Here is a 17,241-nt window from a genome sequence, read left to right on the forward strand (position 1 = left end):
CCCCACCATATATTTGTTCATGATAATAGTGCTTGACTGCCTGGGGGGCGGGCTTCCCTGGGCAGTCAGACATGTGGGTCTCCTCCTGCTCTGGCTTAATGGTGCAGCGCAGGGTTGTGTTTTCTCCTTACTGCTGGGGTAGGCTGCCCTGGTCTTTTTTTAAATTAATTTTTATTTCAGACGCATTGGTGTATTGCCTACAATTATGTCTGTGTGAGGGTGTTGGTTCCCTTGGAACTGGAGTTACAGACAATAGCGAGCTGCCATGTGCCATGTGGGTGTTGGGAATTGAACCCAGGTCCTCTGGAGGGACAAGCTGTGCTCTTAATCAATGAACCATTTCTCCAACCCCTTGGTTCTGGTCTGAATGCAGACATACTTAATGCTGAGAAGCAGCCATTGTTTCAGCATGAGTCCAAAGACAGTGTATCTGGCTGGGTGGGGTAGTACCCATCTGTGGGTGGAGGCAGGAGGATGTGAGTCTTGAGGCAATTTTGGGATACATAGCAACACTGCCTCAGAAGTCAATATAACAGAAGAAGCGAAGAAACAATCCCCCTTCCCCCAGCCAACCTGATGTCCAATGGGTAGGAAGACTTCCCTTTAGTTCTCAAGGGAGAGTCTGCCTTTTGTTTCACTCAGGCCTTCCCCTGAGTGGGTGAGGCCCACCCATGTTGTGGAGGACAGTTGGCTTTATTTATGTAATTTTAAAAATGATTTATTTATTTTTTTTTCATGTGCAATGGTCTTTTGCCTGAAAATATGTCTGTGTGAGGGTGTCGGATCCCCTGGAACTGGGGCTACAGACAGTTGTAAGCTGCCATGTGGGTGCTGGGAATTGAATCTAGGTCCTCTGGAAGAGCAGCTGGTACTCTTAACCACTGAGCCGTCTTTCCAACCTTGACTTTATTTAATCTATCTACTTTAGGTGCTATGTCCATTCAGAAATACCCAGGATAATGTGTGCCCGTGTGTCTGGGTGTCCATAGCCCTGTTATTTTATGCATAATGTTCCCTTGGTATCATCTTGGGGTTCATGATTCTTTTCTGAGTTTGTGTAGTTGAGAAGACTGATGTTAAAGCATCACAGGCCATGGAGGTCTCGAGGTTGGTGTTGTTTTCCTGAATCTTCCATGGGTGAATATATAAGGCCTTGCTGGGCGGTGGTGGCACACACCTTTAACCCCAGCACTCAGGAGGCAGAGGCAGGCGGATCTCTGTGAGTTCGAGGCCAGGCTGGTCTACAGAGTTCCAGGACAGCTAGAGCTGCACAGAGATCCTCCTCCCAGAGTCAGGAGTGAATGGATACGCCACATTCCACATGCAACACTGATGAGTGTAGATCAGAGATTGCGCTTTGCAGCATTCACCATACCTGGAAAAGACGGACAGAACTGTGACTCCGCAGCCTGAAGCCATCTGGGTATGGTTATTTTAAGGGTATATAGGTGGCTTTCTCACATCCTCAGGTTCGGGGGAAATTTCCTTTTCTAAACACCTCAGATGCTTCTTCTGCCCAGGCCCGTGTCAGAGCAAACAGAGTGGGGAGCCTCACTGAATCTCAAAGCCAAGTGTACCCCCGGAGAGCTGTGGATCATCTAGGGGGCCATGTTGGCTTGGCTTCCTGAGGAAGGTGTGTGGGTCTGCACAGACTGAGTCAGACCTTCATCCTGAGGGCTTAGGGCAAGGGTGGGCCTCCCCTGTCAGCTGGTCTTGGATGGCTTGTGGAATTTAGAGTCGTTGCTGAGCTTAAATTTCCCCGTGTGGTACCGGAGCTGGAGCTGGCAGGGATGAAGAACCATTTAGAACAGGATGTCAAGATTATCTTCCTTTTGGGTATCGAAGGTGGAGAGAGAAGAATTTTGTTGGAGAGAAAGTGGGACCAACAGTGTTGATCTGGTGAGCACCGTTGCTTCTGAGGAGCAGAGTCTCCTCCCAGAGTCACTGGCAACGTTGAGACAGATAGGACAATCCAGTGCTGCCTGAGGGTATTTGGCTTGAAGTTAAGCAGTTTTAAGTACTACCGAGACGGTTAATGTCATTACATAAGCACCATTCAGTGTTTACTTCTTCAAATTAAACTGCTGAGGGGCAGCCTTGTTGTACCCTTAGAGGCTGTCTGTCCCAATCTACCCTTGTGCCTGGCTGCCTTGATGGAGGAACTGCTGGCGGGGTAGGCTCCTCCTGCCTCCCCTCCTTTATTCTGAGTTAGGGTCTCAGGTAGCACAGGGTAATCTTCAGCCTGTGTGGCTGAGGCTGACCTTGAAATCCTGATCCATCTGCCTCTGTTTCCCGAGTGTTGGGATTACAAGGCATGCACTCCCATGCCTGGCTGGGGCAGCCTTCCCGTACACAGGCTTGTCACCAGGATATCCCAGCTGCTTTGAAGAAACCACAGTCCAGATGCCAGGAAGGCGGCTGCTGCTGAAGCCACAGAGCTCTGGGTTCGGGAGGGCTTCCACCAGCCAAGACCATTCTGGGCGGTGTGACTCGTGTTTGGAAGACTCCACTCCAAGCGAGACAATCCTGGGTGGACTGTGGATGCTGCTGCCCACCCTGCAGCTAGTCTTACTCAGGATGGGAGGGGGAAGCGCCCTCCCAGCCGGAAGTCTACAGTTCCTCTGATGGGATTAGTTCCCGAGGATTGTCATCAGTAGTAGTACGTGAGGACCAATTGGCAGAATTATAACCTGTGTCCAAGCATGCCATGATTTCTTCTGCCTATGTAAGCAGGCTGTTTCCCACTGCTTTGGGGGCTGGTCCCAGAGTTCGTCTCCTGTGTGCCCGCATCACATTCCAACACCAGGTCCAGCAAAGGCCCCTTTCAAACTGTCTTTTATTGCCTATCGGTGATCCATGTCATGGCTAGAGTGGGCTGGGCTGGTTCTACCTATGCACCCTGAGGCAGCAAGAAGGCAGTTGCGGGATTCGAGAGGGTGGCCTGGAGCAGACACTATAGAAAACTGAGCTTACCGGGGGTGAGGAGATATGAACCCCACTTTCCCTAAGAGCTGTCAAGGGTTAAAAGGGCTAAAAGCTGACAGTCCCAACATCTGATACTCAGCTGCCGATTACCAGGCTGCTGCAAATCAAAGCTCAGAGCACCTCCGTCTATAAGTCTGTGGCTTTGAAAGCTTGGGGTCATAGCCTCTAGTTCTTGGAGCCTAGAGCTGTAAGCTAGTGGTTTTGCAAGGCCAGCCTATAAACCTCGGGCACTCAAGAACGCATTTATGACAAGGTGGCTGGGTATGTCCCTTTGGTGTAATGTTTTGCTGCCAGGCTTGGTATTTGTTCCACTCTTCATCCTAATTGTCGAATCCAGGGAGACACCTCTGTGCCCAGGAGCATACCGGTGAGGACAGCTGGGAGAAAAAAAAAATCACTCTGCAGCGTGGCTTCAGGTTGCCTCATTTTGTTGCTAGGTTCTCCTTTGCCATGGTCTTCTCGCTGTCTGTGCTGTTTCGTGACTTCTCGGGAGGAAGGACACACAGACAAATGCCTGTTCGCCCCAGACAGGGCCCCAACAACACACAGGAGGAATTATTTCATGTAAGCCTACCTTGGTGGCCAGTGAACTTATCAGAGTTACTTACAGGAACGTGGGTGACTTAGAGGCAGCTGCACTGTGGAAAAGCCCAGTTCCACGATGCACATCTGGTGTAGGTCCCTGCAGCTTGTAGGCGTCACCACCACAGAAGCGTCCCCTACCTCCAGCTACTGTTCACTGCGTCTGCAATTTGGAGAAGGAGGCTTTTAGCTCTCTTGTAGCTTTTGAGTTTCCTCAGCCTTCCTCCATCCCTGCTTAAGAAATGTTTCAATCTAGAGAAAACGGCCTCGGACCTGAAAGGCCTGGAGGGGCAGGCGCTATAGATCCGCATAGGTTGATTTATGCTAGGGACACGGTGCTAAAAATTGCTATGTAAATGACATGGCAGTTTGGTACGTCCTATTTTTGGTAATTCATAGTAGGTAAAGCCAAGAGCACGTTGCCGTTCCTAAGACATTTTTAGAGGACCTAAAAGTGAGGTTCTGCTTTGATGCTTTTTGAGAACTTGAGAGTTTCTCTTGGCAAGAGGTAAAAAGATCTGCTGGTGTCTTTGACAAGTGGTCTCAGGGGAACAGCTTGCCATCTGCTGGAAGGCTCTTCAGTGTCCCACTTAGGATGTTTTGGATTGGCTGCTTTTTCATAGAGAGCATCCGATTTTCTGAAGAGGAGACTGGCATAGACTACAAAGCACTGGGAACAGATCCGAGATCACAGAGGACCAGGCTCAGAGAGCATCAGTGGTCATCAGAAGAGGACTTCCCTTAGGTGACGTCATGCATCTTCCAGACCCCCCCCCCCCCCCCCCCCCCCGGGAGATATTGCAGTCCTCATTCAGACTTGTGCCAGCTCTTTTCCTGTGGTCCACAGTGTCCCTCTGCCATGCCATAGGTAACATAGTAGTATAGCCCTCACCATGGAAACCATATCGACTCATTTTCACAAACCCTAGTCTTAGGAGAGAGGCTGGAGCATGTGTGATTTCTGTATTTGTTATTATCAGCTCAAATGAACTTATGCCGAGAGCCTCCCGGATGCAGGCTTGTTAAGGGCATCAGTCTCCTCAGCGACCATCCCTCACCTTTGAGGAAGATCGCTCCTATCCCATTTTATTTATGAGGAAGCTGAGGGAACCTCACTTAAATACAACTTGTCAGGACTTTGACCCAGATCCCAAAGGGTGGCACCTGCACCCCCAGCCAGGCTGTCCCTCTCCTGTCCTCAGAGAATGATTTGATCTTTTGTTTACTGTGCATTGTTTTGCATGAATTTTATCTTTTTTGAACTGTTGCATTTGAATAGTATTTCTCTCAGTTATCGAGTTGTTGGTGTTCAGATAACTCTGCTTTGGGAAGATGGGAAAGGCTGGGAAGTTGGTAACTCACTCAGTCCTGTGGATACCTGCCCCTCCCCCTGCCGTGTGTGTGTGTGTGTGTGTGTGTGTGTGTGTGTGTGTGTGTGTGTGTGTGTGTATGTCTATCTGTCTGTATGTATGTATTTATCTATGGGGTGTGTGTATCTGCGGGGTAGTGTATGTGTATCTGTGGAGGTATGTGCGTGTGTATGTGTGTATGTACATATCTGTAGGGTATGTGTGTGCGTTCGCCTGAGTGTCTGTTGTGGGTTCTTCCTCAATTGCTTTCTAGTTTATGAGGCAGGGTTTCTTGCTGAACTGGAAGCTTAGCTCTTGGGCTAGTCTAGCTAGCCATCTCATTCCAGAGATTTCCTGTCTGGCTTCTGAGTGCTGAAATTTCAGGAGGGCCATTATACCCATCTGGCATTTGACCTTTCTCTTGCAGCTGAGGGTGAGTGCTGGAGAGTCAAACTCCAGTCTTCATGCGTGCAAAGGGCTGTGCCCTGAGCTACCTCTCTAGCTCTCAGCTTCTGGGGCCTTAACCGAGCCTTCTGGGCACAGCTGGAGCATCTGTCCGGAGGCAGTCGCAAGCATTGTCTGCAGATGTCAGGAAGTGAACTTATTTTGACGAGCTTCTCCATCTGTATGGAGGCTTGGCCTCATCAGCGTCGCTCATAGGCGTGGTCTCATGAGTATGCTTCTCTTCCTCCAGGTTGGGAAAGAGGTTGAAGAAGACCCGCAAGTATGACATCATCACCACTCCTGCTGAGCGTGTGGAGATGGCCCCACTGAATGAGGAGGACGACGAGGACGAGGACGCCACAGTATTTGACATCAAGTATAGGTGCGGGCTGGGGGTAGAGGCTTCCTCCCGGGCTGGGTCAGGTAGGGTGGTTCAGCCACAGTATCTTCGTGCTCTTGTTAAGTGTTAGGCTGTGAGATGCTCTTATTGTGGTAGGGCCTGTTCCCATCATTACCTTGGTAGCAGTACCCAGGAATCCAGAAGAGCAGGGCTGGTAAGTAAATACTAATGCTAAAAAAAAGTCTGCATTATTATGGTTGCTTTCTGGCATATTAGCTTCACATTTGACTTTTATTTACTCGTGTGTGTGTGTGTGTGTGTGTGTGTGTGTGTGTGTGTGTGTGTGTGAGAGAGAGAGAGAGAGAGAGAGAGAGAGAGAGAGAGAGAGAGAGAGAGAGAGAGAGAAAGATTGGTTTCTCTGTGTAGACTTGGCTGTCCTAGAACTCATTCTGTAGACCAGGATTGCCTTGAACTCAGAGATCCTCCTCCTGCCTCTGCCTCCCAAGTTCTGGGATTAAAGGCATGCACCACCACCCCTGGCACACTTAAATTTTATAAAGAACAATCACACATTGAAACAGGCTGATTCTAGATACCAGAGCAAGAAGAAACCCATGACCTGTATTTTGTCAGGCAAAGAGTGAAGTCAACTAGTAATATTCAGTCACACTACAAAATTATACATACATAGTGTTATTAATGATTATATTGGTTTTATTGCTAAGCCATTTTGCCCATCTCACAGGCAGAACCATAGAAACAAAACAGAAAATGATATCATTTTAGAAGGTCATAACAAGTCCCTCTACTTCTACCAGGCCGTCTTGCCAGACCTCCCTTTTTTATTTTTATTTTTACTTTTTTTGAGACAGGGTCACATAACCTGGGCTAGCCTGGAACTTGCTGTGTAGAATTCATGGCATCTCTCTTGCCTCAGAGTGTTGGAGTTACAGGTGTGCATCACCCTCCTGTGCTTCCAAGCTTTGCCTATGGCTCACAATACAAAGGGTCAGAGTCCTTCTGCAGGCCTGTGGCACATTGCACAACACAGACCCTTAATGGAGTGGGTCACATGTACTACTGATGTATATACTCATGCATGTATATGCATGTGCCACTCAGTGTATTCAGAGGTAGAGAAAAACTTTCTGGAGATGATTCCCTTCTTCTCTTATGTAGATTCTGGGAATCAAACTCAGTTTGTCAGGCATGGCAGCAAGAGCCTGTATCCACTGAGCCATCTTGCCAGCCCCTGTACTGTGTTTTGATTCAGAACCACTACTAGAATCTTGTTCATATTAGGTGTGATTGTTAATATTGATTGTTAATTTGCCAGGCTCCAGAATCACCATGGGTGAACACTGACACACTGAAATCTCAATCTCTCTCTCTCTCTCTCTCAATCTCTCTCTCTCTCTCTCTCTCTCTCTCTCACACACACACACACACACACACACACACACACACACACACACACGTATAGTGAGAACCTGTTTCAAGTAACTGGTGTGGGAAGGACTTAAACAAGGTACTATAGCATCTGTTTAGAAGTTCTGTCTAGAACGTGAGAAGGAAAGGGGTCTGTTCTTTGAGGGCCTGGATGCCAGTGTTGCTCTAGCCTAAAATACATCCACACTTGTCTGGATTCTTCAGACTGGAACAAGTTCCCTTTCTGGGCTGATAGTCAGTCCTAGATCGGCGTGGCTGCTAGTTCTGAAACTCACCAAGCACCAAAACCACTTAGTAGCTATTCAAGTAGTAGAAATGCTTTTGTGTTTTGAAAGGCCAAGCCCCCCTCGCCATGGCCTGATGCAAAAGTGAGAATCGAGGATGAGAGAGAAACTATGTACTCAGACACTGGCATTTCCCAGACACTCCCCCTCTTGGCACCTGGTGATGTCTGATACAGGATCTGGGTTTGCTTCCTCCAGCCCCTTGGTGTCCCCCATTTCTTCCAGGCAGAAACTCAGGACCCAGCAGATCCATTTGTATTAATCCTGTATTCTAAGTTGTTGGCTGTTGTGAGCCCTAGTCCCACGGGCTCGGTCTCCATGCTGAGTGTCTGCTCCTGGGCGGTCTGGTTCTCTGTTGTCACTTTGGGGACAGCCTCAAAAACAGGTTCCTGTATAAACTGTGGTCATTACATCTGTGACGTCATCTCTGATAGCCTTGTTTTAAATTTATTTGTGTATGTGTGTAGACATGCATGTGTGCACATGAGCATATAGGCACACGTGCTGTGGCATGTATGTGGAGGTGGTATGACAGTTTGCAGGAGTCGGTTCTCTCATTCCACCATGTGGGTCTGTTTGGTTTACATGAGAATGGCCCTCACAGGCTCATGTGTGTGAATGCTTGGTCCTCAGTTGGTGGAACTGTTCGGGAAGGATGAGGAGGTGTGGCCTTGCTGGAGGAGGTGTGTCATTTGGGGTCAGCTTTGAGGTTTCAAAAGTCCATACCATGCCCAGTCAGCCCTCCCTCTGCCTTGTGCTTGTGGATGAGAAGCGATGGTGGCAGCCTCCCTCTCTTACTCCTGGTCTAAAAGGGTATGCCTTCAGTATTTGACCACTGAGTGAGGTTTGCTGTTGGGTTGCTACATGGAGTTTTCTTCTACCTCTGTGTGTTACCTTTGAATTTTGTCCCTTTCTCCAGCTCTGTTGAGCAGGACATACCTTTTCCTTTAACTCGTTATGGTGGTGAATCTATATATTCATGAAATTTCCAATATAGAGTCAGTTCAGGATTCTGGAGTTAAGAACTAGGTCTTGTGTTACCTTGCTACGTGTATTGTATTGCACAAGGCTTCCTTTCTCCCTAGGAAATGGTGACTAGCCTGTTGTTTTTCTGCTCTGTTACTGGCCTGCTTGTCAGGCTCTGGTGAAAGTTATGCTGGCCTCATGAAACGAGGAGGTCGTGTTTCCTTCTTTTCCTTCTCTGGACTAGTTGGAATCAGATTGGAACCGTTTGTTTCCTAAGGGTTTTAGTAGAGCATGCGAAAAACTGGCTGCACCTGAGACAGTCTGTGTGCTGGTTTTAGGATCAGTGACATTCAGCTTCTTGGATAGTTCCAAGAATATGCAGTCTTTATTTCTTCCTGGGTCAGTTTTGATCAGGAGTAGTTTTGGGGCATTTTGTCCATTTCTGTTCAAGTTTATAAATTTTTTTTGTATGGTTGTTCCCAACGTTCTTCTTCTTCTTTAATCTTGTAAACATTTGTAATATGAGTAGCTATGGTCTTTCTTTTCTTTTTTGAAAGACAGGGTCTTTGTGTAGCCCTGGCTGGTCTGGAACTCCTTATGTAGACCAGGCTGTCCTTGAACTTACAGAGATCTGCCTGTTTTTGCCTCCCAAATGCTGGGATTAAATGTGTGTGCCACCATGCCTGGCTCTTTTGCATTATTATTTAATATTTAATATGTTTTTTTTTATTTTTCCCCTTGCTCAGTCTTGCAGGAAGTTTCGTTTGATCACTCTACATGAAGAATCACCCTTGGGCTTCTTTGCTACCCTCTGTGATTATCAGTTTTCAGTTGGTGTCTGCATCCCATCTGTTTTAGTTAGGGTTTCTGTTGCCGTGAAGAAACATTATGACCAAAAAGCAAGTTGGGGAGGTGTAGCTGAAGTTTTTTCCAGTCCTGCCCAGCCCCATGGACCCCGAAGCTGCTCAGATCCAAGTAAACACACAGAGGCTTATATTATTTACGAACTGTATGGCCATTAGTGCAAGCTTATTTCTGACTAGCTCTTACACTTAAATTAACCCATAATTCTTTTTTATGTTTAGCTGTGTGGCTTGGTACCTTTACTCAGTTCTCCCTTCACATCTTGCTTTCTCTGTGTCTGGCTGGCAACTCCTGACTCAGCCTTCCTCTTCCCAGGATTCTCCTCTCTGCTTATCTCACCTATCCTATACTTCCTGCCTGGCTACTGGCCAATCAGTGTTTTATTTATCAACCAAATCAGAACAACACACATTCACAGCGTACAGAAAGACATCCCCAGCACTTCCCCTTTTCTTTTTCAAAAAGGAAGGTTTTAACTTTAACATAGTAAAATTACATACAACAAAACCATAATCAAGCAAGAATTATAGTTATACTATCTAGTCTATTTGTGTTTGGCAAAATTAAAGAAAATATTCTATCTATCCTATATTTGTGAGTCTAAAGTTTTATATCTATCTTATCTTTTATCATAACCAAGGAAAACCATAATTATAACTATCTAGTCTTCAACTACATCAAAGACCTCAGAAGGATATAATATTCCCTGAGAAATGGGAGAAGGATGCAAGCAACTTTCGGGAGTCTCGTGAGAGTAGACAGAGACAGCTGGCAGCCTGGACAGTCACCCAATGTTTCTCAGCATCATTTCACTCTTCTATCTTAGCTAGAACATATTAAGTATTAGATTCAGGTTCTTCAGGACAGGGCACCTTTTGGAATGACAATATTTGATAATCCTTCCTATTGTATATATTTTTGTATTAGGTTAGAACTTCCTTATTTAGACAAAAGGGGGAGATGTAGTGGGTAGCTGTTCCGGGTTTGACCTGGAAGGACTACCCCCATTGAGGCTTCTGGTAACTGTCACACCTACGAGGCGGGCCTGAGAGAGGAGCCCTTAAGACATGAGATGCAGATGTGCCAGCTCTCTTGGTTCCTGGACCCTGGACGCTGGAGGTAGACCGAGGCGCGTTCTCCAGAGAACACCGCCAGGTGCACTACACCTTTCTCAGACCCTGTAACCTATCCCTTCACTTGTAAGTTATCCCACAAAATAAACCTCCCTTTTAACTACATGGAGTTGCCTTGATACTTCCACAAATAGGGAGGGTTTATTTGGCTTACACTTCCACATTGCTGTTCATCACTGAAGGAAGTCAGGACAGGAACTCAAACAGGTCAGATCCTGGAGGTAGGAGTTGATGTAGAGACCATGGAGGGGAGCTGCTTACTGGCTTGCTTCCCCTGACTTGCTCAGCCTGCCTTCTTATAGAACCCAGGACCACCAGCCCAGAGATGGCACCACCCACCATGAGCTGGGGCCCTCTCCTATTAATCACTAAGAAAATGTCTTACAGCTGGATCTCATGGAAGCATTCCCTCAACTGAGACTCCTTCCTCTCCTGAGGACTCTAGCTTGTGTCAAGTTGACACACAAAACCAGCCAGGACACCACCCCTCAGTTTTCTTTGAGCGGATTCCATTTCTGCTGCTTCTTCCACTGAATATGGAGCCCATTCAGTCACCGTCAGACTTCCCAGCTGGAGTCCCCATTTGTTCTGTGGCAGCCTGTGTCAGAGCCTCCCACAGACGTTCAGGATTGTTGCGGCCCCCGTCCTGCCCTGCCTTGTGTCCTGAAGAACTGAACTTCAGGGAGCTCCCCGTAAAAGCTCCTGCTGTTTGTGGTTGAAGTGAATTGAGGATGTGAATGAACTTGGAGGTGAGTCAGTCAGACACAAGGCCATGCCGGTCCAGAGAAGACTGACCGCTGGGAGGTTATAGCTTTTCCTGATGTACAGGTTATTTTTTTGGAACTACAGATGAGAAGTGGGGGGGGGGGGGGCGGGAGATGAATTTGCTGTCATCTCACTACTTAGCAGTAGCCACTAGAGAGTGTGTGAGTACATGTCTGTGGGGATTTCTTTTTCTTTTGAAGCAGGCCCATGTTACAAAGGCTGATTTGGGGCACCCGTCCCCCTGAATGGCGTATTGTGAACAGCTTTTTATGTCAATAAGTATGAAAGGATGGAGGTTTTTGAGGTCACCTTTCTGTTTCATGGAGTGTTTTTTGAGGACTTGTCTGTACACTGATAACCTATTATAGGGACTTGTTTTTCCTGTCCACCAAATGTTTCTGGTTCTCTCCAGGAAGCGGACACATTGAAATCGGATGTGAACGAATCATGGCTAAAGGTTGTTTTATGATGGAGTGGAGAGAGGACCATCGTGTGCTTGGCACCAGGGTAGGGGGGTGGGTCGGATGCCTCCTATTGTCTGTGTAACTTTCTGATCCTATCTTGTGACTTGGAGCCCCAGTGGATCATCAGCCAGGCTTGTTTCCCCCCCAGGTTTCCAGTCATGTAGAGAAGAGGTCACAGTCCAGGGAGGCTTCTGTGGATAGCACCCCCAACCCCGATGCTGGTTATCAAACCTAGGATCTCAGGCAAGCTAGCCAAGCACTCCACCACTGAGCTACACCCAGGCTCAGCTGCCGTATGTTTCATACAGCTGGGATGCTTTGATTTGGGGAAAGTAACCACACGGAGTACAGAGAGCCCTGGAGTTTTGGAATGGTTCCACATTTCAGGAGGTGGATTTCACTCGTGTTTTGTGCTTGGTTGGTCTGGTGCACAGTTGCAGCCAGTGTTTTGGGTCTCTGCAGATCCCTCGTTTATTACGGAGACTTTTGTTTCGCCCCCTAGGCATCCCTGGAGGACAGGCACACACGGGCTCTTCTGGTTGTACCGCAGGCAGCCTGGCAGCTGTGGTGTTGAGTGCAGCCCAAGGTACCCAGCTGCTGGGAAAAAAAACCCACCCGAGGTACCAGGCTGCTGCCGCCCCTGCCAGTCCTGCCTCCTGCTGAGATGGGCTTCCTGTGTGTGGAAACAGTGTGGCTCCTCCAGGGTGTGGACCAACATTCTAAGCAGGCTTACTTGTCCCCCTTCTGTGGCTAGGGCTTCCTGTAGGGATACTGGATACCAGCGGCATGACCACGGCATAGGAGACGGTGCCTACTCTATTCTCCATAGTCAGACCCCTGGAGAGCGAGTAGGTACGAAGCGGAAGCAGAGCTGCCCCCTCTCCCCATCCAAGGTTGAATGAAGTCTGGACTCAGTGCTTCTTAAATGAAGGTGTTAATACCTTTCCAGTGGCAATGTCTTATGGCTGCATCTCCTTCCTAAGGAGCTTGGGAATGGTTGGGTTCTGGAGGCTCCTCTGCCTGCCTCACGTCCCCAGATTTTAGTTCTGCTGTGAAAGGAGCTGATGGCGAGGAGCCTCTCGGAGAGCTGGGGTTCCCCTCTGCTCTGCAGCTCTCCCGTGTATACAGGTGGCTGATTATTCCTACAGGTATGGGGGTGTAAGCGGCTCATGGGATGAAGGTATAGGACCTGCCAGAGGTTCCATGCAGGTGCTTCTGGGACCTTTGTGAGATGAGGGGTCACCCGGCAACTGTACTTGAGCACCCAGGCAGGCGACGGTGCCACGTGTTGGGCGATCAGTGTATCCCAGTGCTGTGCTGCGCTGTTGCTCTTCACCGGTTCTTGCTGGGGTCAGCAAGCCGCTGTCATTGGCTGTCGTTTGTAGGCGTTTGATGTAGCTGTGGAAATTGCTCTCTACTCTGATTCTTAGTCTCTGAAACCGTCACCAGTCCTTAAACTCTATTATGCTTTTGTTTTTCATGGATTATGAAAGGTCCATTAATCCAATGCTAAAGAAGCAGCTTTCATGGGTCTGTTTCCCCCCTTTCCTAAGCTCCTTCGATGAAGCTTGTAAATATTTTACTCAAGGTAAAAATGTTTCTTGTACTCCTGCTGCTGTCTGCACCGTGTTAGAGCTAGAGTTTGAAGGTGAGCAGGCTCACACGTGGGTCCTGCCTGTTCAAACACCCCGTCTGAGCGGGAGACAGACACTAGCCATATGCTTATATAGGCCCAACTCATCAAGCGGTGGCCAGCGGACCACATTTGCTTTGTAGTCATCGGGTCTGTGTGACCCTAACAAAATACCTCAGACAACAACTTGAAGGTTTATTTTGGCTCACAGAGTTGGAGGTTTCAGTCCATGGTTGGTTTGCCCCGTGGTGAGGCAGCACATCTTAGCAGGTGTGGTAGAACAAAACCTCTCACCACATCATGAGCCAAGGAACAAAAGGGAGAGATTGGAATCCCATAATTCCTGCCCATGTGTCCCCAGTGACCTGGAGACCTCCCATTGGGCCTCCCCTCTGAAAGGCTGTGCTGCTTCCAACAGTGCCAATCCTAACTCAGTGGGCTGAGGGGAGACATTACGGATCCCAGACTGGGACAAGAGCTCACAAACCAAGTATGCGTTCTACTTTTTTTGTTCCATGTGCACCCGCACCCGTGTCTCGCTGTGCAGCCCGCGGCTTTTCTCAAACTCATGGACTTCTTGCCTCTGCCTCCCAACATGCCAGGCTCTGATTTCTACATTTTCATGCTTGAAAAAGAATCAAAAGGGGAATAGTATTTCAAGATACATAAAAGTTGAATGTAGTTCAGTTTTCAGTGCCCATAAATAAAGTTTTATTGGAACACAGCCATCACCAGGCATTCTGTACTGTCTCTGGCTGCTTTTTGTCATGACAACAGGGTTCCTAGTTGACACAAAAGTGGCAGGATCTACAAGGTTGAAAATAGTTACTCTTGGGTAGATTTTAAAGAGATGCTTTGTTGACACTTGGCCTGAACACCTGTAGGGGGCTGGAAGGAGGGATTTAAGGAGAAAACAGCTTGCGTTCTAAGGGGTGTGGGGGCTGTGTGTGGAGGGAGGGTCCCTGAAAGTCCTGTGTGAGAGCTGAAGGATAGAGTTACACGGGAGAATGGAACGGGCCTTTCAGATAGCACATTCAAAAGCCTCGTGGGTGAGGAGCGTCAAGGGCTTGCGGAGGAGGACGATGGTGACGAAGATGACTGCCCAGACAGCAGGGACAGGAAAAGGGACAGAGACTGAGTGTGGCAGTGTGGCCCAGGAGTGGAAACCGCCAGGGAGGAGTCAGATGGTCTCAGTGCTCTGCCAGAAGTGATGACTCTCCTCCTTGCTTTTCTTTCAGATAAAGCTTCTCGGGCGCGTCAGCATCCTGGGGGAAGCTGGTCGGCTGCAGCCTGGGATGTGAAGGTCTGGGCACCGTCTCTCACCCGAGGTGTTGGAACCAAACCCAACGTTATTTATGAAGCTCTGGCTCCACTCTATGTGTCCAGCAACTGCTTGGAATGCCACCATCAAGCTTGCCCCCTGTCGCCCCAGCCACCCCTGGATGCCCCTTTGAAATGCTCTTTGCCCTCTTTCCTTGAGGGGTTTTCTACCTTTCTAAGAGGTGAAGATGGGAACATCAGTTTCAAAGAATTTTTCTACAACAACTGTAATAATAGTGAAGCTACCATTAGGAGGATGGATAATTTTAAGAAGCAGGGCGAGGGAGATAGCTTAGCTCATAACCTGATTACCTTATGAGCAGGGGACATGAGTTTTGTCCCTAGAGCTCACATTCAAATAAATCAAAACCAGTATGATGGCCCACACCTCTAGTTCAGCACTAGGGAGAGAGGTGAATCCCTGGGGTTGACTGCTCAGCCAGCCTAGCCTAATGAGCAAGTTCCAGCGAAGACACCTGGTCACGGAAACGTTGGATGACTCCAGAGGGACAATGCCCAAGGTTCATTTCTGGCCCCTACACATGTTTACCAGCATAGACACAGACAGACAGACAGACAGACAGACAGACAGACACACATACACACACCCCTACATCCCTCAAAAGCCTGAAAAGGATCTTCAGATGTACTTAGGAGAATCCTGACATTTTGTTCTCCCAAATCTTTCCATCGTCATCAAATCTGGCTTTATTTGGGGGATAGCTATGTGATATTTCAGAGTGGACATCCAGGCTCCCCACCCCACCTCACCCTTTCTAAGAGGTTCAGCATAAATAGCCATGGCTATTCCACAAACCAATTTCCATTTTTCCCCCAGGGATCAGAACACATGGGTGAGTGTGCGTATGGATGTGTATACCTATTTCTCTTCTCATGGGAATGGACAGTGCCAGGCAGCTTTTGGTTGTGTTTGTGTGTGTGTACTAGAAAAATGTTTCTCTGTCCTGCCTCAGTGCTGTGTTGTCTGTCCTAGGAACGTAGCGCTAAGAAGAAATCACTGTGGTAATTTAAATGAATGGTAGCTGAAAAAGAAGAAACAAAGAACGTTGTCAGGGACCCTGTTGGAAGTCAGTCCAGGCTGGGCCGAACTCGACTCCTGGGCCCACTGCACCTAGCCTGGGAGCTGGGTACCCAGGGATGCCCTGAGGAAACAGGTCCCGGACCAACTGCTCAGGTTAATGGAGGCCTCCCGTTGGCTTCCCCCAAATTTCTGTAGCTGGTATGCAAGTCTAACAGCAGTGCCTTTGGGATTCTGGGGATGGAGCGCGTCTGAAAAGGTGGCCGCTGTTACCTCCTTGTTTCCTTTGCTGTCTTTGTTCTAAGGTTTGTGTACCTGTTTGTTTGAGGCCCTGCTCCATTGCTTTGGATGAAAACCCCCACCTTGGCCAGCTCTGCCCCACCATCAGACTTTACAGTCCCTGACTGGGGCTGTGGTGGTGGCAATAGGTGGAAAGGGCCACCCCGGCTCCGGAGCCTGGCTGGGCACAGGTGCTGTGCAACCCTAACCCATCGTGAGGGGTGCTCTTCTTCTGGGCTCCCTTTACCTTGCTTCTCAGTTGACTTCTCTCAACCTTCTGCCCCGTTGGCCAGAGGGGTGGGGCTGGAAACAGCAGGCGGCTCACTCCCCTCACTGGGTACTCACAGCACAGCGGTGAATCTAGGTAGCGGGCCACTTCGAAGCTGTGCGCCCTGCCCTCTCAGCCTTGGGAGCTGGGACTGCCGCCTCCCACTCAAGGGTCCCAGGACTACAGCTGAACCTTCTAGAAAAGCTGGATTCTCCTGCCTTATGTGTGAACACCATGGATCCGGTTGCCAATCACTCATCACTGACTCCAGCAAGAATGGCAGGACAGCAACCTTCCAGATCCTTGATGGAACTTCAACACTATTGGCGCTTTAATAAAGATCCTTAAAACAAACAAAGAAGAATCGTTAGATTGAGTCATGAGTGTGTTGGGTTTGGATGTTTTCTGATGGAGCTGGCGAGATGAATCTCTGTGGTTAGAAATGTGAACATAGGTTGTGGGTAGGGTTGGGTGGGAGTTTCTGGGTGTGTGTGTGTGCCCTGGTGATTTAGAAAAAGGCACATGAGTGGAATGGGGCTGGGGAAACATGCCTGCCCTCTCCCTCCCTCCCTCCCTCCCTCCCTCCCTCCCTCCCTCCCTCCCTCCCTCCCTCCCTCCTTCCCTTCCCCTCTCTCTCACACACACACAGACACACACAGACACACACAGACACACACACACACACACACACACACACACACACACACACACACACACACACGATTCATTTGCTCTTGTTCTAGAAGCTGGTTCAGGTTGGGAGGTATTGAGCCCTCAGTGGAGACTCTTGAGGTATCCAGAGGATGGAGAACCCATCATTCATGTGTAATCTGCTGCCCTATCCTTGCCTCATCCCTGCTTCAGCATAAGATTTCTCTGACAGCCAGGTGTGATGGCACATGCCTGTCATCCCAGGCCTGGAGAGGCCAGCCTGGGTTACAGAGCAAGACTTTGTCTCAACAAACAGAAAACCACCCCAATATTTCTGATTGCTCAGTCTGGATGAACCCCTTAGTGGATAAAAGCCAGAGAGGATGGCTCACTTACGTCCACTTGAACACGCAGCATCGGACATCA

The 17,241-nt window shown here is 48.6% G+C and overlaps 1 protein-coding gene across 1 annotated transcript in view; it reads left to right on the top strand.

The window, feature by feature from the left end:
- The window catches only part of Fam174b (family with sequence similarity 174 member B), a 51,259-nt gene extending 34,731 nt beyond the window's left edge, over positions 1-16,528 (top strand). The window contains exons 2-3 of the mRNA XM_006990950.4: positions 5,611-5,742; positions 14,497-16,528. Coding sequence (XP_006991012.2) covers positions 5,611-5,742; positions 14,497-14,500 — 136 coding nt within the window. The 3' untranslated portion in view covers positions 14,501-16,528. The remainder of the gene's footprint in view (positions 1-5,610; positions 5,743-14,496) is intronic.
- The last annotated feature ends 713 nt before the right edge of the window (positions 16,529-17,241 follow it).

This window comes from Peromyscus maniculatus, chromosome 1 (assembly GCF_049852395.1).
Source record: "Peromyscus maniculatus bairdii isolate BWxNUB_F1_BW_parent chromosome 1, HU_Pman_BW_mat_3.1, whole genome shotgun sequence".
NCBI lineage: Eukaryota > Metazoa > Chordata > Mammalia > Rodentia > Cricetidae > Peromyscus > Peromyscus maniculatus.